The sequence below is a fragment of the Lissotriton vulgaris genome, chromosome 4_1, assembly GCF_964263255.1.
Source record: "Lissotriton vulgaris chromosome 4_1, aLisVul1.2, whole genome shotgun sequence".
Classification (NCBI taxonomy): domain Eukaryota; kingdom Metazoa; phylum Chordata; class Amphibia; order Caudata; family Salamandridae; genus Lissotriton; species Lissotriton vulgaris.
Window position 1 is genome coordinate 1,475,722,700 of NC_141691.1, and position 27,114 is coordinate 1,475,749,813.

At 46.4% G+C, this 27,114-nt stretch overlaps 1 protein-coding gene across 1 annotated transcript in view; it reads right to left on the bottom strand.

Moving 5' to 3' along the window:
* Positions 1-27,114, bottom strand: part of PRKDC (protein kinase, DNA-activated, catalytic subunit) — a 2,818,033-nt gene that overhangs the window by 2,290,275 nt on the left and 500,644 nt on the right. Inside the window, exon 25 of the mRNA XM_086965729.1 lies at positions 5,043-5,195. Coding sequence (XP_086821855.1) covers positions 5,043-5,195 — 153 coding nt within the window. The remainder of the gene's footprint in view (positions 1-5,042; positions 5,196-27,114) is intronic.

A 27,114-nucleotide genomic window follows, 5' to 3' on the forward strand; every position in this document is an offset into this window, starting at 1 on the left:
AACCATTGCAAACAGTCCTTTGTACTTATTTATAGTGCGCACTGAAGTACGAAAATCAGTAAGTGGCGCATTTCTTCTTACATTCCTTGGTCTTAATGGGCAGAATTAAAGGTGTTCATCCTCTGAAAGCTTCTGTAAAGCACGTCTTTGCCAAAAACTCCCCCAAAAAATTCTGAGTTCTCCAAATTGGAGTAGTCTTTGTCATCCTCTTCGACAGATATTATGGCGGCTACGGAACCTACTGCAACTTTGTCAGGAAAGTCTCTTTCCAAACGCCTTAAACAAAACTCTCCATCTCCACCTAAGGTGACCTCATCTGTATCTATGGAGTTAGTATTAGAAGAGATTAGGGAACTGCGTCCCTTCATGGAAGAAACTAACGCAAAATTGCAAGTCCTTACTGACAACTGGACACAACTGGACACGAGAATCACTGCTGTTGAACATTCTGTGTCTTCTGTTACGGATACCTGCGCTAAAGGCTCTCCTCTTCAATCTCAAGTCTCTGTACTCCAGCGCCAGGTTGAGGATCTTGAAAATCGTAATAGGTGCAATAATCTTCGCATTTATGGACTAGTGGAAGGTGAGGAAGGGTCCGACCCTATTGCATTCTTAAAATCTTTTCTTCCCAACGTTCTCCACTAGCCAGATTCCACTTTTCTTAAAATTCAAAGGGCACACAGATTGGGTCGCCCTACCTCTTCTACTTCTTCCTCCCAGAAACCAAGAGGAGTTATTATATAATTTTTGGAGTTTATGGATTTGTTGCAAGTCTTAGCAGCGGCTAAATCCTCCCAACGCATTACCTGGTCTGGCCCTACTTTATTTTTTGCGCAGGATTACGCCAAGGCTACCGCTAAAGGAAGGAAAGCTTTTCTTAATCGGAGACCTGATCTTCGTGCAATGGGTGCTCGCTTTGGTCTTTTTCATCCATGCCTCTTTAAGGTCACTATAATAACAAAACTACGACTTAAGAGGATCCGCTACGTCTTCAAATTTTCATAAATTCTAACAAAACTGACGCCATGGACTCTTCCTCTTCAAATGCTGGTTGAATATACAAATTCTTCTTCTGATATTGTTTCACTTTTCTTATTTTTCAATTAAATAGGTTTATTTCTTCTGTATTTTCTATATTTAATTCGTTATTCTCATTGTTACTGTTTTTTATTCCGACAGTTCCCTCTTCCTGACGTGATGCCTCCTGGTCTTCCGTTTGGTCAACCCCGGTTGTATAGTCCGTCCTGTGTGGTTCCACCCCTCCCCTTGTCTCGTTGAATCTTCCTTTTATAGGTATGTTCCTATTTCATGTCTTGTTTTGGTTTTTCTTTTGTAGTTCTCTTTTAATGCTTTCCTCTTTCACTTCTCGCTTCTTCTCCTCTTTTCTCCTTTTTTATTCTTCTAATTTTGTCTCTCTTATCTTATCGCTTTATCTGAGACTTTTCTTTCCCCTATCACTTTTTGTCTCTCCCCTTACTCTAATCATCTTTATTCTTCGCAACTATCTTCCCTATTGTCTCTCTATTTTCAAATGTATTCTCTCTTACATGATGCATAGTTTACTGTTTACGATTATTCATTGCATTGTATGCTTTTTGATTACTGTTGTTATCTTATCTCAGACACATTCAGAGTTACTACTTGGAATGTTAGGGGTCTAAATAATCCTATTAAAAGACGAGTGCTTTTCCCATTTAACTAAGTTAAAAACAGATATTGCCTTGTTACAGGAAACCCACTCATCAAACACTGAATCATCTAAGTTGAAAAGATTTTGGGTAGGCCATGTTTACTCTTCCCCAGCTTTGGGGAAAAAGAATGGTGTCATCCCATGTCACAAAAAGTTTAATGTTTCTATTGTCCATCAAGAAATTGATTCCGATGGTTGCTGGGTGATTATCAAATTGTTAATAGATAATGTACCATTGGTTATTTTTAATGTTTATGCTACATTTTCGGTTGATAATCGGTTTTGGGTACAGATTTCAGACAAATTGCTTTCTTTTGACGATGACTATATTTTTTTTGGTGGGGATTGTAATCAAATTCACGATCCAATATTAGATAGGTGCTCCCCAGTTAAATTTGTACACTCTAAAATGCACACCCAATTTACCTCTACCATTCGTCGTAATTCCTTAGTCGATACTTGGAGACTTTGTCATCCAGACCTTCTATTATATAGCTATTTCTCCCTTCCACATAAAACACAGTCCCGCATTGATTATCTCTTTTTTAGAGGGTCCCCTGCTCAACATGTTCTACACTCAGAGATAGGTTCTATCTTAATCTCTGATCATGCCCCGGTTTTTGTGGATTTTGATCTCATTCCCTTTTCACTGCTCTCTGGCAGATGGCGTTTTAATAACTCCCTTCTTGCGGATCCTAAGTTATCCAGCCAATTCAGCTCTTTTGCTACAGACTTATTTACTACTAATACCGTCTCTGATTCTTCTCCAACTATGATTTGGGATTCTTTTAAGGCAACTGCAAGAGGTTTCATAATCAACTATGTTTCCCAGAAGAAAAAGAATTTGAAAAACAATCTATCCAACTTCTTACTAACATTAAAAAACTTGAAACATGCGTATTACCATTCTTTCTCTGAATCCTCTTTAAAAGATCTTATCTCTTCCAAAGTTACTTTTAATAAATTATCTACTGAAGCTGCAGCTTCTTATCTTCTGAAAAGTAGCACACATTATTATGGAGGACAGAATAAAATGGGGAAACTCTTAGCTAGCTACTTAAAAACCCGTCTCAACAGAACTAGGATTGCTTTCATCACAAATCCGGACGGTGATTCTCTCTTTAAAGACGACGATATCCTACAAGAATTTGTTAGATTTTATAAAATTCTTTACACTCTTGAAACACATCCTCTTCAATCTGACATATCTTCTTACTTTCAATCACTCACTTCTCCTCCTTCTTCCCATATAAATGTTGATTTACTTGAAACAGATGTAACCTTGAAAAAAATCTCTCATGCCGTTTCGGTCTTAAAACGCAGTAACGCTCCTGGTCCTGACGGTTTTACCATCGAATTTTATGACCATTGTTCGAAGTTTCTCCTTCCACATCTTCTTCTCCTATTTAACTCCTTTGTCGCGGCTGGTTCCTCCCAAGGAACTTTTCAAGAAGCTATGATTTGTTTAATCCCCAAAGATAAGGACCCCTCTTATTTGTCAAAACTATCGCCCCATTTCTCTTGTAAATACGGATTATAAGATCTTTGCAAAACTACTCGCTTTACGTATTCACCCCATATTACCTGAACTTATTGGGCCAGAACAATCCGGTTTCGTCAAAGGGCGCTTATGCTCTGATAACTCCAGTGTCTTCTTTAATGTTCTTAGTAAAGCATCTTCTTTGCATTACCCACTTGCCGCCATAACCCTAGACGCTGAAAAAGCATTTGATAGGATTGGTTGAAATTTTATGTTTCAGGCTCTCAAATGGATAGGTTTTCCCCCCAAAATTATATCCTTATTGTATTCGGGCTTCTATTTTTGCCAATGGGATAATTTCAGATTATTTCTCTCTCTCTAGAGGTGTTCGCCAAGGCAGTCCTCTGTCCACTTTGTTTTTTATCATTGCTCTAGAGCCCTTCTTAACAAAAATAAGACAGGATCAGCTAATTACTGGTTTTCACCTCGGTTCCGACCACATTAAATTGTCTGTCTACGCAGACGATATTCTATTATACTGCTCTAATCCAGATACTTCTCTTCCTTTCTCCATCAAGTTGACACTTTTTCGCAAATCTAAGGTTATCGCCTTAACTGGGATAAATGCGAAGTTCTACCCCTTAATGTTTTGTGTCTTCGCCACTACTTTACCCAAACGGGTTTTTCCTGGCAACCGACTAAATTAAAATACTTAGGATTATGGTTTTCCTCTAATATTTCTGATTACTTAAAATGTAATTTCGAGCATATCACCAAAAAATGAACTGATTCAATTAACAGATGGTATCCTCTCTTTCTTTCGTGGTGGGGCAGACTTGATTCTATAAAAATGATGCAGCTCCCATAATTTTATATTCTCTTTCTATGATTCCGGTCCACATCCCTGGATATTATTTTAAAAGAATAGATTCAATTTTGTCGAAATTCCTCTGGAAAAATAAGCCTCCTCGGATAGCCTGAACTTGTCTCAAAAAAGATAAAACCAACGGAGGTCTTAAGTTCCCTGATTTTAAATCTTATCATTATGCATTTTCTCTCCGACAAGCTTCTCAAAGGTTATGTAATGAACTCCCTACTCATCCTCCAGTATGGTTATCCATTGAAAAATCCCTTGCTTCGCCTTTTGACCTTCTTGAAACACTTGCATTTACTGCCAATACTTCCTTTTTACATTCTACCGTTATTGCTCATACTCCATGGGTTCCTTGGAAAAAAATCGGCTCTGGAGGGGGGCCATGCGTCACCCTTTCCTTTATTAAAAAAAAATATTTGAAAGAAAGAAAAAAGCTGGGTCCTGGGAGATGGTCTCCCCAGGGCCAAGGGAAGGGGGGATGGGTTGCACACACTATTCCCTTATTATTTAAAAATAAGCTACCAGCACGACGTCTGAGGCCCGCCCCATTTCACCACCATTCTGCAAATGCGCCTCCTAGCACACTGCTGGTTGGGGAGGAAGTCGTTTTGGATGCTGAGGGTTCATTGGGCTCCAGAAGCCCTCTTGTAAACTCCAGTAAGTCCGACACAGCAGGATTCCTCAGAGTAAGTCAGAGGCCTGCCCCCTTTGTTCACCACTCTGCAAATGCGACTACTAGTTTAAAAAAAAAAAAACATCGAAATTCACTTTAAAAAAAACAAAGGTTACAGGTACATTATAGTTAGGAAATCGATTTTGAAAAACCTTAGAAATTGGACTTTGTTTAATTACAGTACGTTTGCCAGGAGGACGAGACCTTCTGCCCTTTTCCTCTACCTCCTCCTTGTTTTCTTACATTACATCACAAAAGGCATTTTCAATGTCAAGGTCTCTGGTTAAGCCATGTTCATCAATGTTTGATCATTAGTGTAATCTACCTGATCCACATCACACGCCAGATGAAGCAGTACAGGGAAGGTACGTTTGTAAAGCTGGTACATCGGTGGAGAACCTGTACATCCGTCCGGTATCTGAGTGGATTTACCCAACATGTAAACAACCAGGCTGTGCAAAAGCTCACAGGCAGCAACCTTGAAAATATTCAAAAAAATCATAATTAGATATATGCTATTAAGAATGAAGCAATGCAAATAAAGCTTAGCAGGATGTGAGAGTGTGCAATGTGTGACAGAATTTGAAAGCTCATTGAAATAAGATGGAGAAAACCAGAAAGAGGCAAAAGGCATTTGCAACCCAAAATGATGATGAAAAACAAAAAAAAGTGCTCTTATTTGTCATACTTAAGCCCTTGTTGAACATCTACTGCATCTCATCCCCGGCATTGCTATTGGCAAAACTGTGCATCATGTGCGTCTGAGGCAGCAACCACATCATACTGCATATCTACACATACTATTCTACAATCCAGCAGATGAAGAAGGCCCAGGAACATTTGGGCTCCATTGCACTCATTTATTCTCCCATGGCATAACGGACCATTCCATTACTGAGCAAGTCTCTAGAGGACAAGCTACACCACCACTGTGCCACACACGGCCAGGAGCTCCAGCACACTGATCACATTGGATTACTTGTTTGAGTCTACTTCTGGGATTTTGCCTTAGTATGATTTTTGGGTTGATGGACTCATGTTTACTGCTCCTGATGTATACCGTCTAGGCGTATAGCCGATATTGTATAATGATGCATCTAAAATGTGTATGACATTTTTAACTGTTGTTGGTACTGACGGCTACGTATTATAAAATTGACCAAAATAAAGATGTATAAACATAGCAAACCAGTTAAAAAGATGCCTGGCTTAAAGAAACTGAAGACATCTTCCAAGAACCAACACAATTGCAGGTAAGCCACAGAATGCTTGCTGAAGAAAAACTTTTCAAGTGCTATAACAGTTCCCTTCAATTTTGACCTGTGATAAGTTAAATTATTTTAGTTAATGATAAGCTAAATGGAACATTTTGTTTTGATTCTTTTTCCATGGCTTTCTTCCTCTCCTTTCTTCTTGGTCTTTTCTCTCAATTCCTTTTATATTTGGTAAAGGGGATGAAAACAAAGTGTTGAGTCCAATAGTCTTTGGGTAATTCAGAGCTGGTCTCTGTTGTGTAAGGGGTCATTGAGTGAAGAGAACTGATCAGACATGTAAAACTAAATTCCCTTATTAAAATGTTATTACTGGGAAAACAAAGAAATTGCTCTTAGGGCCCCATATTCATTATGATACTCTTCCAATAACCCCCCCAAGGAGAACGGATACAATTGAAAGTGTTTTCTGTTGCCTTCTTAAAAAAATCTATTCAGTCATTCTAATGTAAAAGTGTGGAGTCGGGGAACAGAAAGCACATTATATTGGCCCAATGTAAATTTTCACGTCTGGAATTAGTAAAAATAATTTGATTTTAATAAGAATATATATCCATGTATGTATATGGTATTTCTACAGCACAAACCTAGTCAAAAGGCAGCAGAGCTCTATACATGTTCAAAGACCAGCATAAAGTCAATGAGCAAAAAAAGATTGAGCTGGGTGGACCACGGTTAATGCATTTCTAATGTAGTGCGCTTTAAAGAGGCAAGTCTTCAACTCTTTCCTAAACTGGAGCAGGGTCGATCAGTCCTGCTCGATATATGTGGATGTTGTTCCAGATCTTGTGTGCATAAATAGATATGGTCTACGGTCTTATTTTTTTTCTCTCATTATACACTTCTTGTCAGCAGACTAATGGAGTCCTGGCTGTTGGGGAGCAGAGATCCACCAAAGATGGTGAGCTTGTCAGCAAGATAAGCAGGGATGCTGGTTGTGATAGATCTGTAAATGATGCAGCTGGATTTGAAAATGGTGCGAGCCGGCTAGGGGAGCAAATGAAGTTCTATCAGGATAGGGCTGATGTGATCATATCTCTTCAGGCCCTGGATGGGTCCTGCTGCAGCATGTACAATGCTCCTAGGGGGAGGAGGGGGGGGGGGGGGGGGGGAGTGGTGCCGGTGTGGCGACTGGGAGGCCAAGGAGAAGGGCATTACAATCATTCAGCGGACATCAACAACAGTTCTGGATGCACTTGATGTAAGAAAACGTACATAAAATAACTTTGAATCTTTTAATGTACAGCTTGAGGCAATGATTGTGCCCACTTCTGCCATTAGTTCACACTTTGTAAATAACTGAATTATGTGCAAGTACAATGCTGTCACCCATGCAGAAAATAAAACTCTTTAGTGCCATGGACTGGTGGACCAACGTGTCCTTTAAAAAAAATCCTTACTTTTTTTGTGAGAACCAAACAGCTCCCCACACACTGCTACTAGCTTTACCTGCCACTAACAGTGTGCCACTCATATCTGAACAGCCTTTAAAACCATTTAAAGATGGCACTTATGTGTGAACATGTGTTCGTAACCTAATTTCAATTTTGTTTGCAAAACATTTTTACAAAAACATTTTAAGCTGGCCGCCTGTGCATGGATGGACATTTTTGCATGAGTTGTGTAATAAAGGATTAGAAAAACCATTTGCAAATATAACAAGCACTGGCAAAGCACAAATGTCTGCTACCATGGCCAGGCCTATATGCTGTGGCAATCCTTCTTTCAACCCTGTAAGAGATAAAAGCTGAGTAGGTGCTGCAGAATTCAAACCTATAACATCCGGGTTACACACACAAGTATCTGCGACAATTAGAGCCTGTGAGTTATTTTACAGGGGACTGGAACTTGGTACTTGCAAATTACAAATAGATTCTGGCAGATGGAAGTCATCCAAGCCCCCTTCCCTAGACCACTGGCACCGTGGTCTACTATACTGGGCTGAAGCAGAATGGCAGGGCTATCCGGAGAGAGGAAGCACAAATGTAAATGTAAATGTAAATGTAAATGTAAATGTAAGGTGTTTTGTAGCGCGCTCAATTACTACCGGAGTATCCTGGCGCGAATGACCGCTGGGGAACCCGTCCTGGCTTTCCCTGTGAGATGGTCCCATGCTGGGTATCTCCAAGGTGAAGCCAGGCATCCCCGGCGTCTGTGGGGGGCCGTTGTAGAGATGAGGCAAGCTTAATGCCCAGAGTTACCGAGTGTGATCACTGCCCAAAGTGGGCACCGAGGCGAGAATTATCAGTCCGCTGACCCTGGTCCTCGACCCTGCCGCGTCGGGAATCGAACCCTGGTCCCGGGCCGTTCTCAGCCTCCGGGTCTGCCGCCTCTAACCAGTGAGCCACACCTCTCACAAGGCTTAAGGAAGCACCCCTTAGCAGGTAAATGGAATCCATTATGGATTCCCCTTAAATCGCCTCAAACGGAGGGGAGCGCCAGACAGAAAGTTACTTCAGGCCTTTTCTCTGCCTTCTAGAGCAAATACCAGTTCCCTTTTTATATATGGGAGTTTAACATTTAACAACAAGAATTGTAATAAATGGCCCACTCTCTGCTTCCACTGATTCCTAGCAGCCTTTCTCATCCACACCTGAATTGCAATTTTACTGTTCTCTAGCAGAAAGCCATGGCAATTTTCTTGATACTGTCACGGCCTATGACACAGTTTTCCCTTTCCCCCTTTTGAACCCTTGCTTATGGTTTCAAGCACCTTCCCATCCCACCTAGTTCTACACCCCATATACAGGACAAGACACTGGAATTTAGTAACAAGTATAAGCATTGAGGAGTAGTTTTACTACCTTACAAGTCATACATCAATGTAACCTGCTCTGATTTTTATATATACTTCGTACTCATGCCTGTGATAGACAATAGTAATACAATTCTCTTCAGTGCAGCTTGTATGTTTTGCTGAATTTTACCCAATTGTTAGAATTGGGTTATTGGTTGACTGGTATGTGAGCCCTGGTCAAGAAGCAACCACAATCCTAGTCAGGGTAAGACACAAGCAAACCTCAAATTAACAGAGAAGTCTAGCTTAACTTAGAGGCAATGTGCAAAGTTTTATGCAACACCTCAAACAACAAAACTGTGAAAACACAAAAAAATTAGAATAGAGCTTAATTGAATACATAAGACAAGACCAAAATGACAAAACTCTCATAAGTAGAACCAGAGTTATGCATTTTTAAAGAATAAACTTACAAATGGTGCCTAAAAGCATAAAGTGTCAACAGGTGATATCTGGAAGTGCTGGACGGGGCCAAAGTCAAAAGTTCAGGCTGACCACAATGGAGCATGGGTCAGATACAGTCCCAGGTTAGTCTTGCCGAAGGTTTACCTACTCATGTTTTGTGTCAAGAGTCCCGTTTGTGTTCGAGAGGACTGCCAGGAGCAAGGAGAGCATTGCGGGCAACAGGCAGCGTGGTGAGACGGGCAGGGCAGGCACCATGGAGGATCGGGCTGAAGCTTCATACTGGCGGCCCACCGCAGGAATGAAAGAGGAGATGGACTTGTGGCGGCTCATGCTAAATTTCTGTGTGAATGGGACAGTTCCAGTGAAAATGGGATACTTCAAGGTCACAAAGGGCCACAGAGGAGCCACATAAAGGGTCGAGGGTCTGAGGGGTACCTCTTGAGGGGTCAGGACCTCACTGACGACAGGTCCAGGAGCTGTTAGGGAGCCTCTAATGTCCCTGAGGCTCAGATCAGGAGGCCAGCAGACTAGCCTCTTGAGTCGCTCTAGGGTCCTGGGTTCAAGATTGAGTTTCAGGTCCAGTTCTTCTCCAGGCAAGACGGCAGCAGGTCAGCACAACAGGGCAGCAGTTCCTTGTAGAGCAGCTGTCCAGCAGAAGGACAGTCCTTGTAGAAGCACAGCAGTCCTTCTTCCTGGCAAAGTATACACAGGTCCAGATATATACTGAAGTGGCGATTTGAGGTCCTTCTATTATACACAATTGTGTCTTTGAAGTGGGAGAAGCTTCTAGAGGCATGCCTTTGAGGAGCACAGATGCCCTGCCTTTCCTGCACTGGCTCGAAGCTGGCTTAAGTGACAATGAAGGGTCGTTAGGCCCTTTGTGTGGAAACAGGACACAGCCTAGTCAGGTGTGAAGCTAGGCTCAGCTCCTCCCTCCAATCCTGCCAGTAATTGCACATACGGTCACACCTAAGCTCCCATTGTATGTGGCTGTCCAGGAGAAATAAACCAAGCCCAACTGCCATCTACACCCAGTCATGTGACCAGCGACAAGCTGCAGGCACCAAATGGCTATGGCAAGAAAATTCCAACTTTCTAAAAGTGCCATTTTCCCAACTGTAATTTAAAATAAGACTTTACCATAAGTCAGGATTTTAAATTAGGATTCCAGAGACACCAAACATGAACCAATTACCTCTTCCCATTTGGAAATTACACTTATAAAATGTAATAAGGCAATTTCAATGTTATCCTATGGGAGGGATGGCCTTTCAGTTGTGAAAAACTAGTCTTTCACTACCAGACATGTAAAACTTAAAAGTACATGCCTAACTTTTAAATACATTGCACCCTGACCTCTGGGCAGTCCCGGGCCTAAACTAGGGGCGACTTGTTAGTATGAAAAAGAAATGTGTGGGGCTTTTTTTGCCATTTTGAAATGGCAGTTTAAAACTACACATGCAGGCTCTGCAATGGCAGACCTGAGACATGTCTAAAGGGGTACTTAAATCGGTGGCACAATCTGTGTTACAGGTCCAGTAGTAGCATTTAATTTGCAGGCCCTGGGCACATGTAGTGCAGTTTACTAGTGACTTATAAGCAAACTAAATATGCCAAGTGGATATAAGCCAATGTTACCATGCTTTAGGGGAAGAGCACAGGAATGTTCGCACTGGTTAGTAGTGACAAAGTGCACTGAACCATAAGGCCAGCAAAAACGAAATCAGCAAAAACAGGAGGTCTGAAGACAAAAAGTTAGGGGTAGCCATGTCAAGGATGTCAGGTCTAACACATGCCCCCCCTCTCCCCCCAGCTAAAAGTGGGGAGAACTACCAAACCCACTGGCAGTGTTCTTCACTAAGGTGGAAGAACCTGGAGAGACCATCAGCATTTGCTTGGTCTGGTCCAGGATGGTTTTCCACCGTTAAGTCTAATGCCTATAGGGAGATGGGCCACCTCAAAGTACATGCCTAACTTTTAAATACATTGCACCCTGCCCTCTGGGCTGTCCCGGGCCAACACTAGGGGTGACTTGTTAGTATGAAAAAGAAATATGTGGGGCTTTTTTTTGCCAGGTTGAAATGGCAGTTTAAAACTACACATGCAGGCTCTGCAATGGCAGACCTGAGACATGTCTAAAGGGGTACTTAAATGGGTGGCACAATCTGTGTTACAGGTCCAGTAGTAGCATTTAATTTGCAGGCCCTGGGCACATGTAGTGCAGTTTACTAGTAACTTATAAGTAAACTAAATATGCCAAGTGGATATAAGCCAATGTTACCATGCTTTAGGGGAAGAGCACAGGAATGTTAGCACTGGTTAGTAGTGCCAAAGTGCACTGAACCATAAGGCCAGCAAAAACAGGAGGTCTGAAGACAAAAAGTTAGGGGGTAACCATGTCAAGGATGTCAGGTCTAACACATGGCCCCCCTCCCCCCAGCTGAAAGTGGGGAAAACTACCAAACCCACTGGTAGTGTTCTTCACTAAGGTGGAAGAACCTGGAGAGACCATCAGCATTTGCTTGGTCTGCTCCAGGATCTTTTTCCACCGTTAAGTCTAATGCCTATAGGGGGGGGGCGCTAGAGGGCGCACGAGCTAATGGCCGCACTTTAGTGAGGCTCTGGCTGCCTGGTCAGCTTTATCCTCATTTTATCCTGTTTGCCTGCGGATCTATGCCTGGAACTCTCACCGAGTGTGAGCCTTCCTACCCTGCAGCTCCAGTCCGATTTTGGGGACGAACCGAGCATCGGCGCCAAACTTAGCCGACCGAAGACTCTGGCCGGGACGCATCGCTGGGGAGAGGAGGCGCGAGAGCCTGCGTGCGGCGCCACGCGAGGTCGGGGCTTGCCACGAGGCAGGTAGGCCTCGGAATTGGAGTGATCGGCCCGGGAGGTGCGGGACCTGCCGGACCTTGGAGGTCGGCGGCGGCGGTGAGACTTCCCCCTCCTCTGGCCGCGGCACCGTGCGGTGGTGCTGGTCGGCGGACCTACGCCCTGCTGGGAGTGCGGAGAGTGCCGTGTGCTACCGCCTGAGCCGGGGGGTGCTTGACCGGGACCCCGGCCTCTGACTGCGGATTGCCGGCGGTGCCCCTGATCCTGCTTTGGGCTCGCTGCTTCTGGGCACCGGGGGTCGGGGAGTGTCTTGGGACCTATGGGGGCCACGGACTGAGACCATACTGTGGACGTTGCTGCCCGGTGGAGACGCGCTGGGCCTCCCCCCCCCCTACCCCCCACACCGCCCCCCAGGGCACTTTGAGCGCGGACCCTGCTTGCTTCTCGCCGGCGCGTTACAGCCCGCCACCCACACAACGTGGCCAGCTGGATCTCCGACCCCCCTCGTAAGCAGTAGCGGCTGGTCCTGGTCACCCGAGCTGGGGCACATCGAGGTGGGGAAGACATTCTGGCACTGCTGCCCTGCTCCTCACGCAGAAGACGCTGCCAACGACGCGACCACTGCACAGGGGGCGCAAATGCACAGAGGATTGGCGAGGGGCAGTGAGCGCCACACTGATCGCCTCTCGCTGGGCGCCTCGGGCCCCTACAGGCGGAGCGCAATGGGGAAGAACGACAACAAGTAGCCTAAACTCTCTTTTGAGCCTGCGCCGCCCAAGAAGCAGCTGCGTGGCACGACTGGCGCTGGTGGTGCCCACGACCCACCGGGCACTGAGCCCCCTTCCATGTCCATGGCCCCTGAGATGCGCGTAATGCTGGAAGAGATGAGACAGGGCTTCGCCACGATAGTGGACAAGGTGGACCGCCTGTCCTCCAGGATGGATGGGGTCGTACAGAAGCTGGAGGTCCATGAAGAACGCTTGACGGAAGCGGAGAGACGCATTTCTGCCTCGGAGGACTCGTCTGCTTCTCACGACGCGCGCCTCTCCAGAATGGACAACATACTGCGAGTAATAGCGGCAAAGAATGAGGAGTTGGGGGCGAGAAATAGGCGCAATAACATTTGCGTAACGGGTGTGCCAGAATCCACCAACACTGGGCGCATGGAGGAATACGTAGAGAAAATCCTGGTCGCTGCGGTGGGCAGAGAGGCCTTCTCTGGTCAATTTATCGTCGAAAGGGCGCACCGCTCCCTGGGTCCAGTGCCCAAGCCAGGGGCGCAGCCGCGGCCTATCATCGCCCGGTTGCTTAACTACCGTGACCGCGACGCAGCACTACGAGCAGCACGGACGAATCACAACTTGTCTTGCGATGGAGTGCCCTTTTCGGTGTACCTGGACTTTACGCCGCTGGTGCAGGAGCAGCGGAAAAAGTTTCTGGTTGTGAAGAAAAAGTTAAGAGACATGCAGGTGGATTACGCCCTCCTATACCCGGCACGACTTAGGGTGACCCATCAGGGCAAACAACATTTTTTCATCAAGAAACTCCGAGCTACCAGGAGAGACAGACGAAACGCGGAAAATGGGGATGCGGACGGAGACCCAGAGGAGCAAGCTGCAGACTGAGGTTGCCTCTTTGTTGCTGGTTGGTTGACCTCCTGTTGTAGAACTGGCATTCGGTTTGGATCCTTCGACCCGTCTTGGCCCTGGTTGTTCTGACCTGGGTTACGGAACTGGATTGCAGTATCATCATTGTGTGAACTGGCTGTGGACTGGCGGACAGGTCGTATGCTGTACTCCAGGGTTGAGTTTTGTATTGGAATGTCCAGGATGGTGGTAGGGTTGGGGGAGGTGTACGCAGTGGCGGATGCATAGATGGCTCACCTGGCCTGACTGGCATCTGCTCCGACAGGGGGGGGATGCCGCGAGAGACGGTGGTATGTTGGACAGGCTCTGACCTGCAGGGGTGATATATACCAGGCACCACCCCCCCTTCTCTGACTGTTCTCGTATGATCTGTGCGGGGCGGGAGGGGATTGTAGGGGTGTATTGGTGTGTACCTCTGATGCCCCCGGAAGGGGATTCCCCACACAGTTTTTCTATGGTTGTTGAGGGCGGGGATCGGGGTGGGGAGGGGGGATGTGATACTGGCAAGTTTGGGTTGCTTCAGTGGGAGGGGGGAGGTCTTGTTGAGCGGGGGTTGGGGTGTTGCACGAGTGGGGTGGGGGGGTGTATGACTGTGGGGGGGTGCGTTGTTGGCCTTAGGGGCAGTTTTGCGGGAGATGTTCATGGCATGTATGCAGAGATCAAGTACGGAGTGTGCGCGAGAATCAGTGGATGGGCAATGCGAAGATTCCAATCAGCAAAGAGACTTGTCATTGGTACGTTCCGAGCGAGGGCTGGTGCACTGACCATGGGTTTTTTTCAGGGATGTGATGATGAGCATGGGTGATGTCGCCTTGAGTAATGTCTCAATCGTGTCCTGGAATGTTCGGGGCCTTAATGACCCCCGGAAATGCAGAAATGTACTTGCATATCTGGATAGGCATCATGTACAGATCGCAATGCTTCAGGAAACCCACCTAAACCCACGTACTGTTCCTAAGTTTGCAAGTAGATGGGCTGCTGTGAGGGAGTTTTCCTCGTATTCCACTTACTCAAGGGGTACGGCTATTCTGATTAATAAGGGGCTTCCTTTCCAGAAGTTGGGCGCGAGGGTGGACACTGAGGGGAGGTATGTGATCCTTTGGGGCAGATTGGGCACTGATGTGGTCATGCTTGTTAATTGTTATGCACCCAATATCGACACACCCGGTTTCTTCCTCGCATTGTGGGGTCATGTACTGGAGGTGGAAGCTACACACTTAATCTGGGGGGGGGACTTCAACCTCTCATTGGATCCTGGGGCAGATAGGTCAGATGGTAGTGGACAATACAACATGAAGGCTCGGGACGCTCTTCAGGGTATACTGTCGGAGGCAGGCCTATTGGATAGCTGGAGACACACACACCCAGTGACTAGGGAGGGCACGCATTTCACGACGCACGCACGCTCATGGGCGAGGATTGACTACTGCTTCATCTCGCGAGGACTGGCTGGGGGTGTAGTTCGGGTGCAACATCTGCCTCGTACTTACTCAGACCACTGCCCCGTACTGGCTGTGTTGGAAATGCCTGGATATGCCAGAGTGCGGCCGCCGTGGCAGCTCTTCCCCTCTGCCCTGCTTGACCCGGTTTTTAAACACGAACTTGGTGAGGAGATTGAGGCATTCTTCCCTAGAAACAAGGGGTCGGTCGATAAGGTGGAAACGATCTGGGAGGCCTTTAAAGTGACTGTTAGGGGCGTCACAATCTCTAAGAGCTGTGGTATACTCAGGGCCATAGTGCGCACGTTGTCTAAACTTGAATTGGAGCTTAAAGCGCTGGAGGCGGAGATGGTCAGAAATCCTCGCCCTGACCTGGCGTAGGAATTCAGGGCCAAGCTTTCGTCCTTTGAGGAGGAGGCAGCTAGAGAGGTGAAGTTCCGTGGCAAGTATTGGACGGCTAGACGCTATTGTGAGGGGGACCGGCCAGGAAAGGTGCTCGCGGCACTCACTAGACACCAGCGCCATGCCACCCACATATTAGAAATCACTGATGGCAAAGGCGGGTCCTATCAGGACACTAAGAGTATCCAGGACACCTTCCTGCAGCACTATCGACGGTTGTATTCCACACAGCAGGAAAGCGAGGTGGACTTCGGGAATTTCCTGGATGACATAGCACTCTGCTGGCTGAGTGACGGCGATAGGGCATTCCTAGGATGTCCTTTTGAACTGGATGAGATCAGGGAAGCGATTATGTCCCTCAGCAATGGCAAAGCTGCGGGACTGGACGGCTTTCCAGCCGAATTCTATAAGTGCTACATCGACATCATGGCACCGGTGCTGAAGGAAGTCTTTGAAGAATCGCTGGAGGTGGGGATACTGCCGGGCTCAATGAGGGAGGTAGCGATAACCTCACTTCTGAAGTCAGGGAAAAACCCGGTTGAACCCGACGCCTATAGACCCCTCTCGCTGCTCGATTGCGACGCAAAAATACTTGCTAAAGTGCTGGCGACCAGGCTGTCCCTGCTCATGACTACACTGGTGCTGCCGGATCAATCTGGGTTTGTTCCAGGGCGAGCCACATCGCATAACCTTCGTACGCTGTTCTCCCTTATACCCACCATAGCGCCTACGCTACCAGTCGCTGCTGTGTTCCTGGACGCCACCAAAGCGTTCGATTCCGTCGAGTGGGGCTACCTCATGGCTATCTTAGGCAGAATGGGGTTCCCTCGGATATTTATTGCCTGGGTGAAACTGCTCTACACCTCTCCAGTCGCTAGGGTCGTCATTAATGGGGTGTTATCTGCTCAAATGCCTATCACGAGAGGTACTAGGCAGGGCTGCCCCCTGTCGCCCCTACTCTTCGCCTTGGCAATCGAGCCACTGGCTTGCAGGATCCGGCAATTACATAAGGCCAGCGCCTTTAACTGTAACCAACGGCAGATTGGAATCTCCCTTTATGCGGATGATGTTACATTGTACGTGCGGCACCCACAACCACACCTTAACCCACTTCTGCGAGAATTTATAGTGTTTGGCGGCATATCCGGAGTGCACATTAATTGGCAGAAGTCGCAGTTCTTCCCCCTCACGGCCGCAGTTACCCAATTTCCATTGGATTACCCGTTGGAATGGTGTGGCTCTGACCTGAGATACCTGGGCATTGAGGTATCGCTCAATAAAGAGGACACAATTCGGTTGAATTACGGAGTGGCTATCTCGCAATTGACTGACAATGTGACCCGCTGGTTGGCCCTCCCGCTGTCGATGGCAGGCAGAGCCTCACTGATAAAAATGGTCATCCTACCGCGTTTCCTATACCTATTCCAGAACGTCCCCTGTTACCCGGGAAACTATTTTTTTAAGAGGCTCCGCACCGAGCTGCTTCGCCTCTTCTGGGGCGGCAAACAACCGCGCCTTGGCTGGAATGTCCTAACGCAGCCATATGACAGGGGCGGATTCGGTGTCCCTGATCTAGAAGTGTATTATCTCAGTGCTCAGGCGCAGCATGCGTTTCACTGGGTTAGCCCCGCCCCTTTTATGCCGCAGGTTGCTGCCGAGGATTGGATAGTACATCCACTCCCGCTCAAGTGCATGCTACTGGGTCAGGTTGGCGATGTCGAGACGCCTGCTACCACTGTTACCTGCACTGTTGACTCTTGGAGGAGAGTGACTAAACTGCTTGGAGCGCCCATGCTTTATTCACCGGCAATGCCTCTTGCGTACCACCCAAAGCTGTCGCTATTGCTGGAAACTGGGTTTCGGTCCATGTGCAAACGAGTACACATTACCACGTGGGGTGACTTGTTCCAGGATGGTTTGTTCCGCACCAAAGATCAGGTGTTTCGTACCGGCCCCCCGACACCGATGGAGGTGTTCTATTATATTAGGCTGCGTCAGGGAATGCGGTAAATACTCCCCAGCTTCCCGGATGAGCCGGGGACGGTTCTGCCTTTGCATGTGTTGCTGGTGTCGGATGGCAGGCACCTGGTGTTCAAACTGTATGCTGTCATCCGTGGGCAGCGGCCGCCGGCTCTGTCAAGGGCACGGGTTGCCTGGGACTCTGAACTGCCTGTTGGCCTCACTGACGAGCAGTGGAAGTATTGCTGCTCGGTCACGGCTGACATATCCTCCAGCTGTCGATTGAAAATTATTCATTACAAGTTTGTACAGAGATATTATTACACTCCGGTTGGGAAGCTGCGGTTTCACCTTTCAGAGGACGACAGGTGTGCGAGTTGCCGCGCGGAAGGTGCGGGATTCCTTCATTTGGCCTGGGAGTGTTGAGCGATTCAGGCATACTGGGCGCAGGTACATACTGCTCTCCAAGTCATGATTGCTGGCCCCCTCCCTCTGGACCCGGTGGTGATGTTGCTGGGGTATACCAAGGATGTGCCCAAGGCGGACCGGAGGTTTGTTAATATTGCTTTGCTGCTAGCTAAGAGGAGGATCGCCTGCAGATGGAGGAGGGGCAGGGCACCGAAGTTTAAGGACTGGCTAGATGACCTCACGTACTGCCAAGACCAACATGGCATCTATGCGGAATTGCTCCCCGCCCGCTGTAGACCCAGTGATTTTTGGTCCCCTTTACAGGTTTACTGGTTGTCCCAGATGGCTCACAGTGACTCCTCTGGGGATGAGGATCCGTTGCCTGCCCCCTGAGCGTGCGGCCGTTGCGTAGTACACTCACCATATTACATGACGACCGAGGGGTGGGAACTCAGCCCCCCCTGCCCAGACTATGGTGGTAGGCTTACTGCTGAAGGGCTGCTGGGGACTCTGGGGTACTTGCAAGTCATGTGCTGTTACTCACAATACACGCCTTCCTAGCCCTCCCGATATCCTAGAATAACAGGTCAGCGGGGGGTAAACATACACATTGGCTCCAGTGACTGCGCATAGGTAGAGTTGACGCTTACATGGGTGAGCACTATGCTCCGGTTTTTGACATGATGCACTTCTATTGCCTGTGCGCTGCACGCTCCCTGGGGTGACGAGAGAGAGGCCATCCTCCCCTTGGCACAAATGAGGCACACTTATACACACGGAGACGTAGCTGGCTGACTGGTAGGGACTGAGGCAGTCGGGGGCTGGGGGGTTTCTTGGCACCTTCCATCCTTGATTGGTAATATGTCTTTATGCGTAGATGCTGAGGGATCCCCGCACCTTATGACCATGGGTGGGTGGGAGGCGTGTTCTACCGTGGTTGTCCTCACAATACTGATCACTGTGGTATGTGTCTTGTGGGCCGGCCTGTGCGTGATGTACCAGCCCATGGCTAGTCAATGCTTTTTTACTAAATGTACCATACCTGTCATGCTATATTGGATTGTTGATGCTGTAACTGTCATGTATCTCTGTTGACCGCAATTAATAAAAAAAGGTTTAAAAAGTCTAATGCCTATAGGGAGATGGGCCACCTCAACAGTTTGGGATTCTCACCCCTCATTTGCATTAACCATCTGAGGGGGGTCTGTGGTCTGTCTCAACCCAGAAGTGAGCACCAAACAGGTATAGTCCCAGCTTCTTCAGTGCCCAGATTATTGCAAAGACGTCCCTTTCTTTCAATCACTGTACAGGTGTGAATGTTACCTCTAGTCCTGGATTCCACTTTCCATTCTTGTACTTATCGTTGTTGTTCGTTCTAGGAATGGTCATGGCTGTGTTCATGAAAACCCTTATGTTCCTAAGCAAATTCATCAATTATTTGCATACATATCCACCATCGGTGATGGGGAGATTTGCCGTTTTGAACAAGGGTTTATTCCTGCAGCTATTATATTTCTTCACTGCCCTTCCAATTCACATACATAGAATTTTTCAGGAAATAGATTATTTGCTTTGAAACTTAATTTTTGGGTCGCAAAGACACAAAATTGTGTTGCCCAAACTCAGACTCCTTACTGATGAGAGCAGAATGGCAGTCCTGGATTTAGAATTGTACTATCTGGCACCACAATTGCAATGGCCCACCTGATTAATCAGGTGTGGTCGGGTCCTTCGAGTGAGTGTGCACTAGATCTGCCTCCTAGGGATACATTGTTTCAGCATAACCCTTCTTACTGTATGGGACTTTTTGGTGGCAAAAATACGTAGTTGGCGGAAAAACGGTACAGCTGTGACCAAACAGCAAAACTGCTTAACAGGCAATTGCACCATGGGTGGTAGACCCTGGGTGATTATTCTTTTGTACTCATTGAAGACTGGGAGAACATTTTAAAATATATAACTAGAATATCCATGAATGTAAATTCAAATTAATTCAGTATTACTACCTACACAGAGTGTACATTACCCATAAAGATTGATCTGTTGTTTCCTGTTGTGCATTCAGCATGCCCAAATTAAGGTTCAGAAGGAGCGGATTTTTAGAAAACCCCAACAAACTCTCTCCTTAGTTTCCATACAAGAGAAAAAGCTTACGCTGCTAAATCCAGATTTATTGACCTATTAGCATGTCTCCAACTTATGAGGAGTTGGAAAGCCCCTGATGCCCCTAATCTATGGGGTGGGCAAGTGATTGTTCAAATGAGAGTGTGAAAGAGCTGCACTGGAAGGAGAAGACATGTTGAGGAAGCAAGAATGGGAGCAAGCCTATGAATCAATATTACAGGACTGCCCAACATAAGATAACTGGGTGAATCCTTCTACCTGTGGACTGAGAGGAAAGTGGGTGACTATGGTCACAAACAGTTTGTAATAGCCATTTAGTTAGAACTGCAGCACAATGACCATTAACTGACGATTAACTGATAGCACACCTGGAATTCCTATATCAAAATATACTAATTCTCCTTTCAGGATTATGTCAGCACATTAATGATTCCACTGTTCCTCCAGAAACATTTTATTGTTACTTTTATTTGTTACTTAATCCATTTTTTGAAACACTAAGGCATATTCTCAATAGGGGCGCAGAAGCATTGGAACCTACAATAACTGATCTAGGATACCCTGTGTGGATTGATAATTTGACATTTATATGTACACTATGGTACAGTTGTTGTCTACATAGAGGGGGAACCTAGGGCTTTTTAAGCAGGTCCAGCATACAGGCCCTGATAGAGATTGATGCAGAAAGGGTATGATGTTCCTAAGTGAGAAAATAAGAAGAACAAGAGGCTGTTTTAACATCACTCTATTTTACATCTACACACACTAGGCCCCTCTCACGCACCGCACCAACCGGCAGGAATTAAAAGATCTCTGCTAAAGAGCCCCTTCATGGGTGCCGGTCGGGAATTGCAGCGCCGACCCGACGAGGAGCAGACCCAATGATGAAGCATGACACCTAGCTGGCTGGGTGGATGAGGGTCCTAATTCCGAAAAGAGGAATTCCCCTCCTCTATCTGGACACCAACCTGTTCTTCTTTTCTCACTTAGGAGCAGCATACCCTTTCCACTATGGCACCATAACTTGTTGTAAACACTTGCAGCAGGGCAACATGTTGGGCCGGTAAATTTGTCAAAGCTAATGTGGGTGGGAATGTTTAAGTTCATAAAAACGAATACAAAATGCTTAAAAAATGACTATGTTCATGGAGCATCATATTCATTTCATACAATATACCAGTCTGTGAAGACAAATGCCCTCTCTTCTAATATTTACCTCCTTAGGTATACTGTGAGCTGCCAACAAGGTATTCTTCTGCTTCCCAAGTTTTAAGTGATGAGTGCAAACTCATGACTTCTGAAAGTGCGCATATAGCATTGCTGCTACAGTGCTCCAAACCTTCTTAGAGGCTTAGCATTCTGTCTTGATCATATATACCAAATTTCCTGCTCAGGAAAAAATCAGAATGGAGGATAAGAACATAAGTTACTTACCAGTAAACTGTGGTTCTCCAGTATTGGTGTCTTTCATAGATTTACATGCTTGAATATTCCCTGTCGTCGAAGTGGGAGTCCCACGGTACATAGAATAGCAGTAATATATGCATATATACATGAAAATGACCATAATTACATATATACATACATATAATGCAGTAAAATATCTAAAGTTTAAAAGTACCATAGAACAGAATAGGCCCATAGAAAGCCTAAGGGAGAACTCACTTTAGTAACATATCAGTGTCATTATGTATTGGTCCACATTCTAGCTAATCAGGCTGTAGTTCCCTCTAGAACCTTCTCCTCAGAAGCCCAAGTCCTCAGATTTTCGTAGCACAAAGTAACCAAAAGTGCCTGAGGAGAAGGGAGCCTCTGAGGGGAGGAAGGGAGGGTCGCATGTGAATCTATGAAAGACACCAATACTGGAGAACCACAGTGTACAGGTAAGTAACTTATGTTGTTCTCCAGTATTAGGGGTGTCTTTCATAGATTCACATGCTTGAATAAGAGTAGAAAGCAGCAAATCATCATATAAGTCATAAAGGTAACATAAAACTCCAAGCATACAAGAACATATCATTTAATATGTAATATATCAAAATTTAAGAGAAAATACCTTTATGACTGGAGGCGGGTAGCAACAGAGGCTCCCCTTTATTGGAAAAGATTCCGCAGCACCGCTTGTCCCACTGCCGCATCTGCGGCGTCTGTTGATTGCAGACAATAGTGCTTTGTAAAAGTATGGCTGCTCGACCACGTAGCAGCTCTGCAAATGTGCCGTAGAGGTACCCCCGCAAAGAGGGCAGTAGAAGTTGACAGCTCTAGTTGAATGAGCTCGTACTGGAGCAGGTAGGGGCTTGCCAGCCAGTTGATGACAAAAAGTAATGGTAGAAGAAATCCACCTAGTAATAGTCTGTTTGGTAACAGGTTGTCCTTTGCAGATCGGGCCATAGGCTACGAATAGTTGGTCTGATTTCCTGAATGGTGTAGAACGATGAATGTAAAACTTGAGACAGCGTTTCACATCCAATGAATGCAATGAACGTTCAGCAGAAGTTTGTGGATCAGGAAAGAAAGTCTTTAGAATGACAGGTTCATTGAGATAGAAATCACTTGGAGCTTTCGGGATACTTTTGGAGAACTGGAGAAAAGGAGGCTGAATTGTGAATGCCTGGATGTCACTGACACGCCTAGATGATGTCAAGGCGAGCAGCAGAGCAACTTTCCACGTGAGGAATTTTAAGCCTGCTGAGTGGATGGGCTCGAAAGGAGGTAGGAGAAGCTGAGACAAAACCAGATTTAGGCGCCAAGCAGGTGGAGGGCGACGAATGGGTGGAAAATTCCAGAAGAGGCCTTTGAAAAACTGTTGAATGACTCTAGAGGAATACAGTGATGTGAAACCATCATGACGGAAGAGGGAAAGTGCTGCCAGAAACATCTTAAGAGTGGAGTGAGAAAGTCCCGACTTTGTAAGGGATAGAAAAAAAGGGCAGGATCTGTACAGGTTTGGCGGTCATTGGATCCAAGGCTTTGGTGTGGCACCAGACACAGAAATGCTTCCACTTCAGCTGATAGGTTTTAATGGTGGATGGAGCGCGAGCGTGCGCCAACACTCTGCAATCTGCGTCGATGGTTAGACATGCAAATTCATTGTGTTCAGGTTCCAGGCATGGAGCTGGAGGTATGCCGGATCTGGGTGGCAAATCTGCCCTTGCTTCATCATGAGGAGGTGAGGCAGAGGATGAAGCGATATTGGCTCGTTCTGGGAAAACAAAAGAAGGTCCGAGAACCATGGGCGTCGCGGCCACTTGGGTGCGATCAGGATGACATGACAGGGTTGAAGCCTCATCCTGTGCAACAGGCGCGTAATCAGAGGAAGCGGAGGGAAAGCGTAGATGAGTTCGTTCGACCAGTTGATCGAAAATGCATTTCCGCTCGACTCTCTGTGGGAATGACGACTTGCAAAGCGTTGGCATTTCCTGTTGGCGGCAGTCGCAAAGAGATCCATCAGCGGCTGGCCCCACTGATGGAAAATTAACTCGAGAGTTGGTTGGTTGAGTTCCCACTGATGATTGTCCGAGAGAGACCTGCTGAGTGAGTCCGCCAGAACATTGGAAACACCCAGCACATGGATGGCTGTAAGATGAACTTAATGATGAATCGCCCAGTCCCATATCTCCTGTGCTTGTCGGGAAAGCAGAAGGGACCTCGTGCCGCCCTGCTTGTTTAGGTAGCGCATGCTGGTGGTGTGGTCTGTTCTCAGATTTCAGGGCAAGGAAGATCGCAAGAAGCTCTAGGCGGTTTATATGCCAAGTGCGCTAGATTGCAGTCCACTTCCCTTTTACCGACATTCCTTCGAGGTGCGCTCCCCAACCCTCCAGGGACGCATCGGTTGTGAGCGTCAGAGTCGGAGTTGCGTCTTGAAAAGACCGACCCATAGATATGTTCAGAGGGTGAGACCACCACTCCAGTGCCACCTGAATGCGGGGCGTGAGAAGGATCCTGTTGTTGAATGACCCTGAAATCTGCTTCCACTGCTTGTCTAGTTCCTCTTGTACGACCCTCATATGTAGCCTGCAGTAGGGGGATCAACTGTATGCACGAGGAAGCCATGCCCAGGAATGATTTCAACATCCGGACTGAAACGTACAGCTTTGACTGCAGGAATCGTACCATCTTGAGCATGCGGTCCTTTCTTTCCTGGGAGACGAAAACCTTTGCCAGCCGAGAATCTAGTGAGGCTCCTAGAAAATCTCGCCGCTGAGACGGGCGAAAGTGTGATTTCTGGCAATTGATGGAAAAGCCCAAGTTTTGAAAAAGAGAGATGCAAACCTGAGAGTGCTGATTTGCCAGCTGGAGGTTCGGGGCCTTTATAAGACAGTCGTCCAGGTATGGCCGTATCTGTATCCTTTTTTATTGATTCGAAGACATCGTCGACATGTTTGCCGAAGAGCGAATCACCGTCATATGGTAGATCGAGTACTCTAGCCTGAACCTCCGGGCGAAATGCTGTCGATTTTAACCAGCCTTGACGCCTCAAAACAGCAGCCCCAGCCAATTGCCTGAATCCCGTAGAGGAGATATCAAGGGCGCAGTCAATGATCTCTGAAGAGATCTTTTCTCCCTCCTGAATGATGGCTAGTGCTTCCGCACGGATGGCATCTGGTAATTGTGGAATTAACGTTGCAATTTCGGACCACATTTGGCGGTCATACCGCCCAAGAATAGCCAAGGAATTAGCCGCCCTTACAGTTGTGGCTGCCATGGTGGTAAACTTTTTCCCTATGGAGTCCAGCTTGCAGCCTTCCTGATCAGGGGGAGATGTGAGGTGTGGCAGGATTGCGGGACCTTTTTTGAGCTGCCTGAGTAATCACGGAATCCGCCTTAGGCTGTGAGACTAGGCATGCGGGAGAACCTGCTGGCGCTTTATACTTTTTATCAAGCCGGGATCGAATTTGGTCGTCCATCAATTTGAGACCTTCCTCCCAGATATGGTCGATTATCGGAATAGTGTGAGCTTGCCTTTGAGGTAAGTCTTTGAAATCGTAAAGAAAACAATCAGTCTGTTGGACTTCTAAAGTGAGGTGAAACCTCTTAGCAGCGCAGACCATTAAGTTATGAAAACTGCCAATGCCCACAGGAGGCGAAGCAAATGGCGACGTTGGTGGGGTTGAAGGTGTTTGAGCCCTGTAATCGTCCCACTCTTGAAGGCCGTTATGATCATCATCATTCTGATCTGTGTTGTGAGGGTCTTGATCCTCATTATCCCTATCCTGCTGGGTACGCACTGGTGACCTGGGTGGAACTGGTGCAGGAATTTGAGGCTGTGGAAGAGGTTGCGGCACTGGAGAAACAGGCTTAGATGGTGGGAATCTGCGATTATAATCGTCCAGCATGTGCTGCAGATTCATTACCAAAGACAGTGGTATCTGTGTCGTCTGTTCCGCAATAGGTGCCTCTGAATTGTCTACAGCAGTGTTTCCCAAACTGTGGTCCGCGGACCCCCAGGGGTCCCTGACACATTCCCAGGGGGTCCGCAGGCAGCAGTTTTAAAAGCACTGCAAAGTATCTTGTTTAATTAGCTGTGTTCAAAGAACAATAAAAGTGTCAAGATAACAACAATGATTAATGTCCCTGCTGGAGAGACAAGAGAGTTGTGTCCAGTGGCAGCTTTTACTGAACTAATGTAGCACAGAGGGTTAATATGCCTACTGCAAAGAACTTGTATCATGCATTTTCAAAAACAGTATTTTATAAGGAAACTGTCATCAAACAGCTGCTTGCAAACTGCAAGTACAAGTTAGTGACTTATGTTTTTTCTCAGTCTTTCCTTATCCTTATGCTTCTAAAAAGGTTTATTTGGGTTTAATTTTTATTGTTAAAGCCAATGCTAACCACTGTGTTATGTTCTGAATCCAGACTTTGTGCTTCTCCAGACCAGCACTCTTTAAAAATGCCTACCAGTATGAATTACATGTGAATTCTACACCTTGTAGTCCCCTTTGCCTTATGTAACATTTTCTCTACACTGATTGACACATATGATTCACTGTCTCTATATGTGTGTGATGTAAAGTGCTCTGACATCCTACAATGGTATGAGAGACGCTATAAAAAATGAAATACATATGACAGAGAGGCTATGGAGCGATGAGAGGCACTGTTGGAGGGTGATAGTTGGGGAATCATTGAAGAACCCCCAGAAAGATTGTCGCATTCTTGTGCATAGTCAGGTCTTCATTTACTATTCTTTAAAAGCTAATACTATTCAATATATAATGATAACTCTGTTGTAGAATACACCATTATTTCCTAAATTTCTTAAGGGGAGAGCCTCCCAAAGCCCCCTTTGTAGGGGTCAGGCTCAATCACTGCACTTGGTGTGCACCGTATGGGCACTGGTCTGAAATAATTTGCCAGGGCTGCTTTGGGTTTCCAGTCTGGCCCGGGCAGGAGCAGGAGCCTTGTACTGCGAAATAAAGGCAACCATTGAAAAGTCACGGAGATGCAGCACCAACCTTCCCATTAACTTTTTTTGTTTTCTTGCAAATTCTTTCAATATAAAATACAACAGAAGTGGCGGATAGTGTCACTAGCCTCCTTGGCTTAACAGCACACTTCGCCACTTCAGAAACGCAGGGCTGCACCATATTTACAAGAATATGGTGCAGCCCGGCGTTTCCCCAGTGCTGGCGCTACACTTAACAGGGGAAGATTGTTTATGTACAGGAAGGTCCCCCTTCCTGCACATAAACAATCTTTAAATGTAATTTTGTCACTTCTATGTGTGCTGCTTAATACAGCACACTAATAAGTTACAAAATTTCATTTTCTAAAAGGTTGTTGATGTGCAGGAAGGGTCACCTTCCTGAACATAAACAATCAAAGATGTTTTGCAAAAACAAAGAGAAATGAAGCATTTCTCCTTGTTTCGCCAAGTTCAGACCAGGTTTTCCCTGGTCTTAATTTTGGCGCTGCTTCCCATTTATGCTGCCCTTGTAAATAGGGGGCAGCGTCAAAATCAATGGGTGTTGCAGGGGAAACGCCCATCGCAACACCCACTGCCCATCCTTTTCACGCTAAGCATTGGGTGAAAGGGGGTCTTATTTACAAGGCACCATTAAGCCACTTTAAGTGGCTTAACGTTGCCTTGTAAATAAGGCAAAGCCCCTAT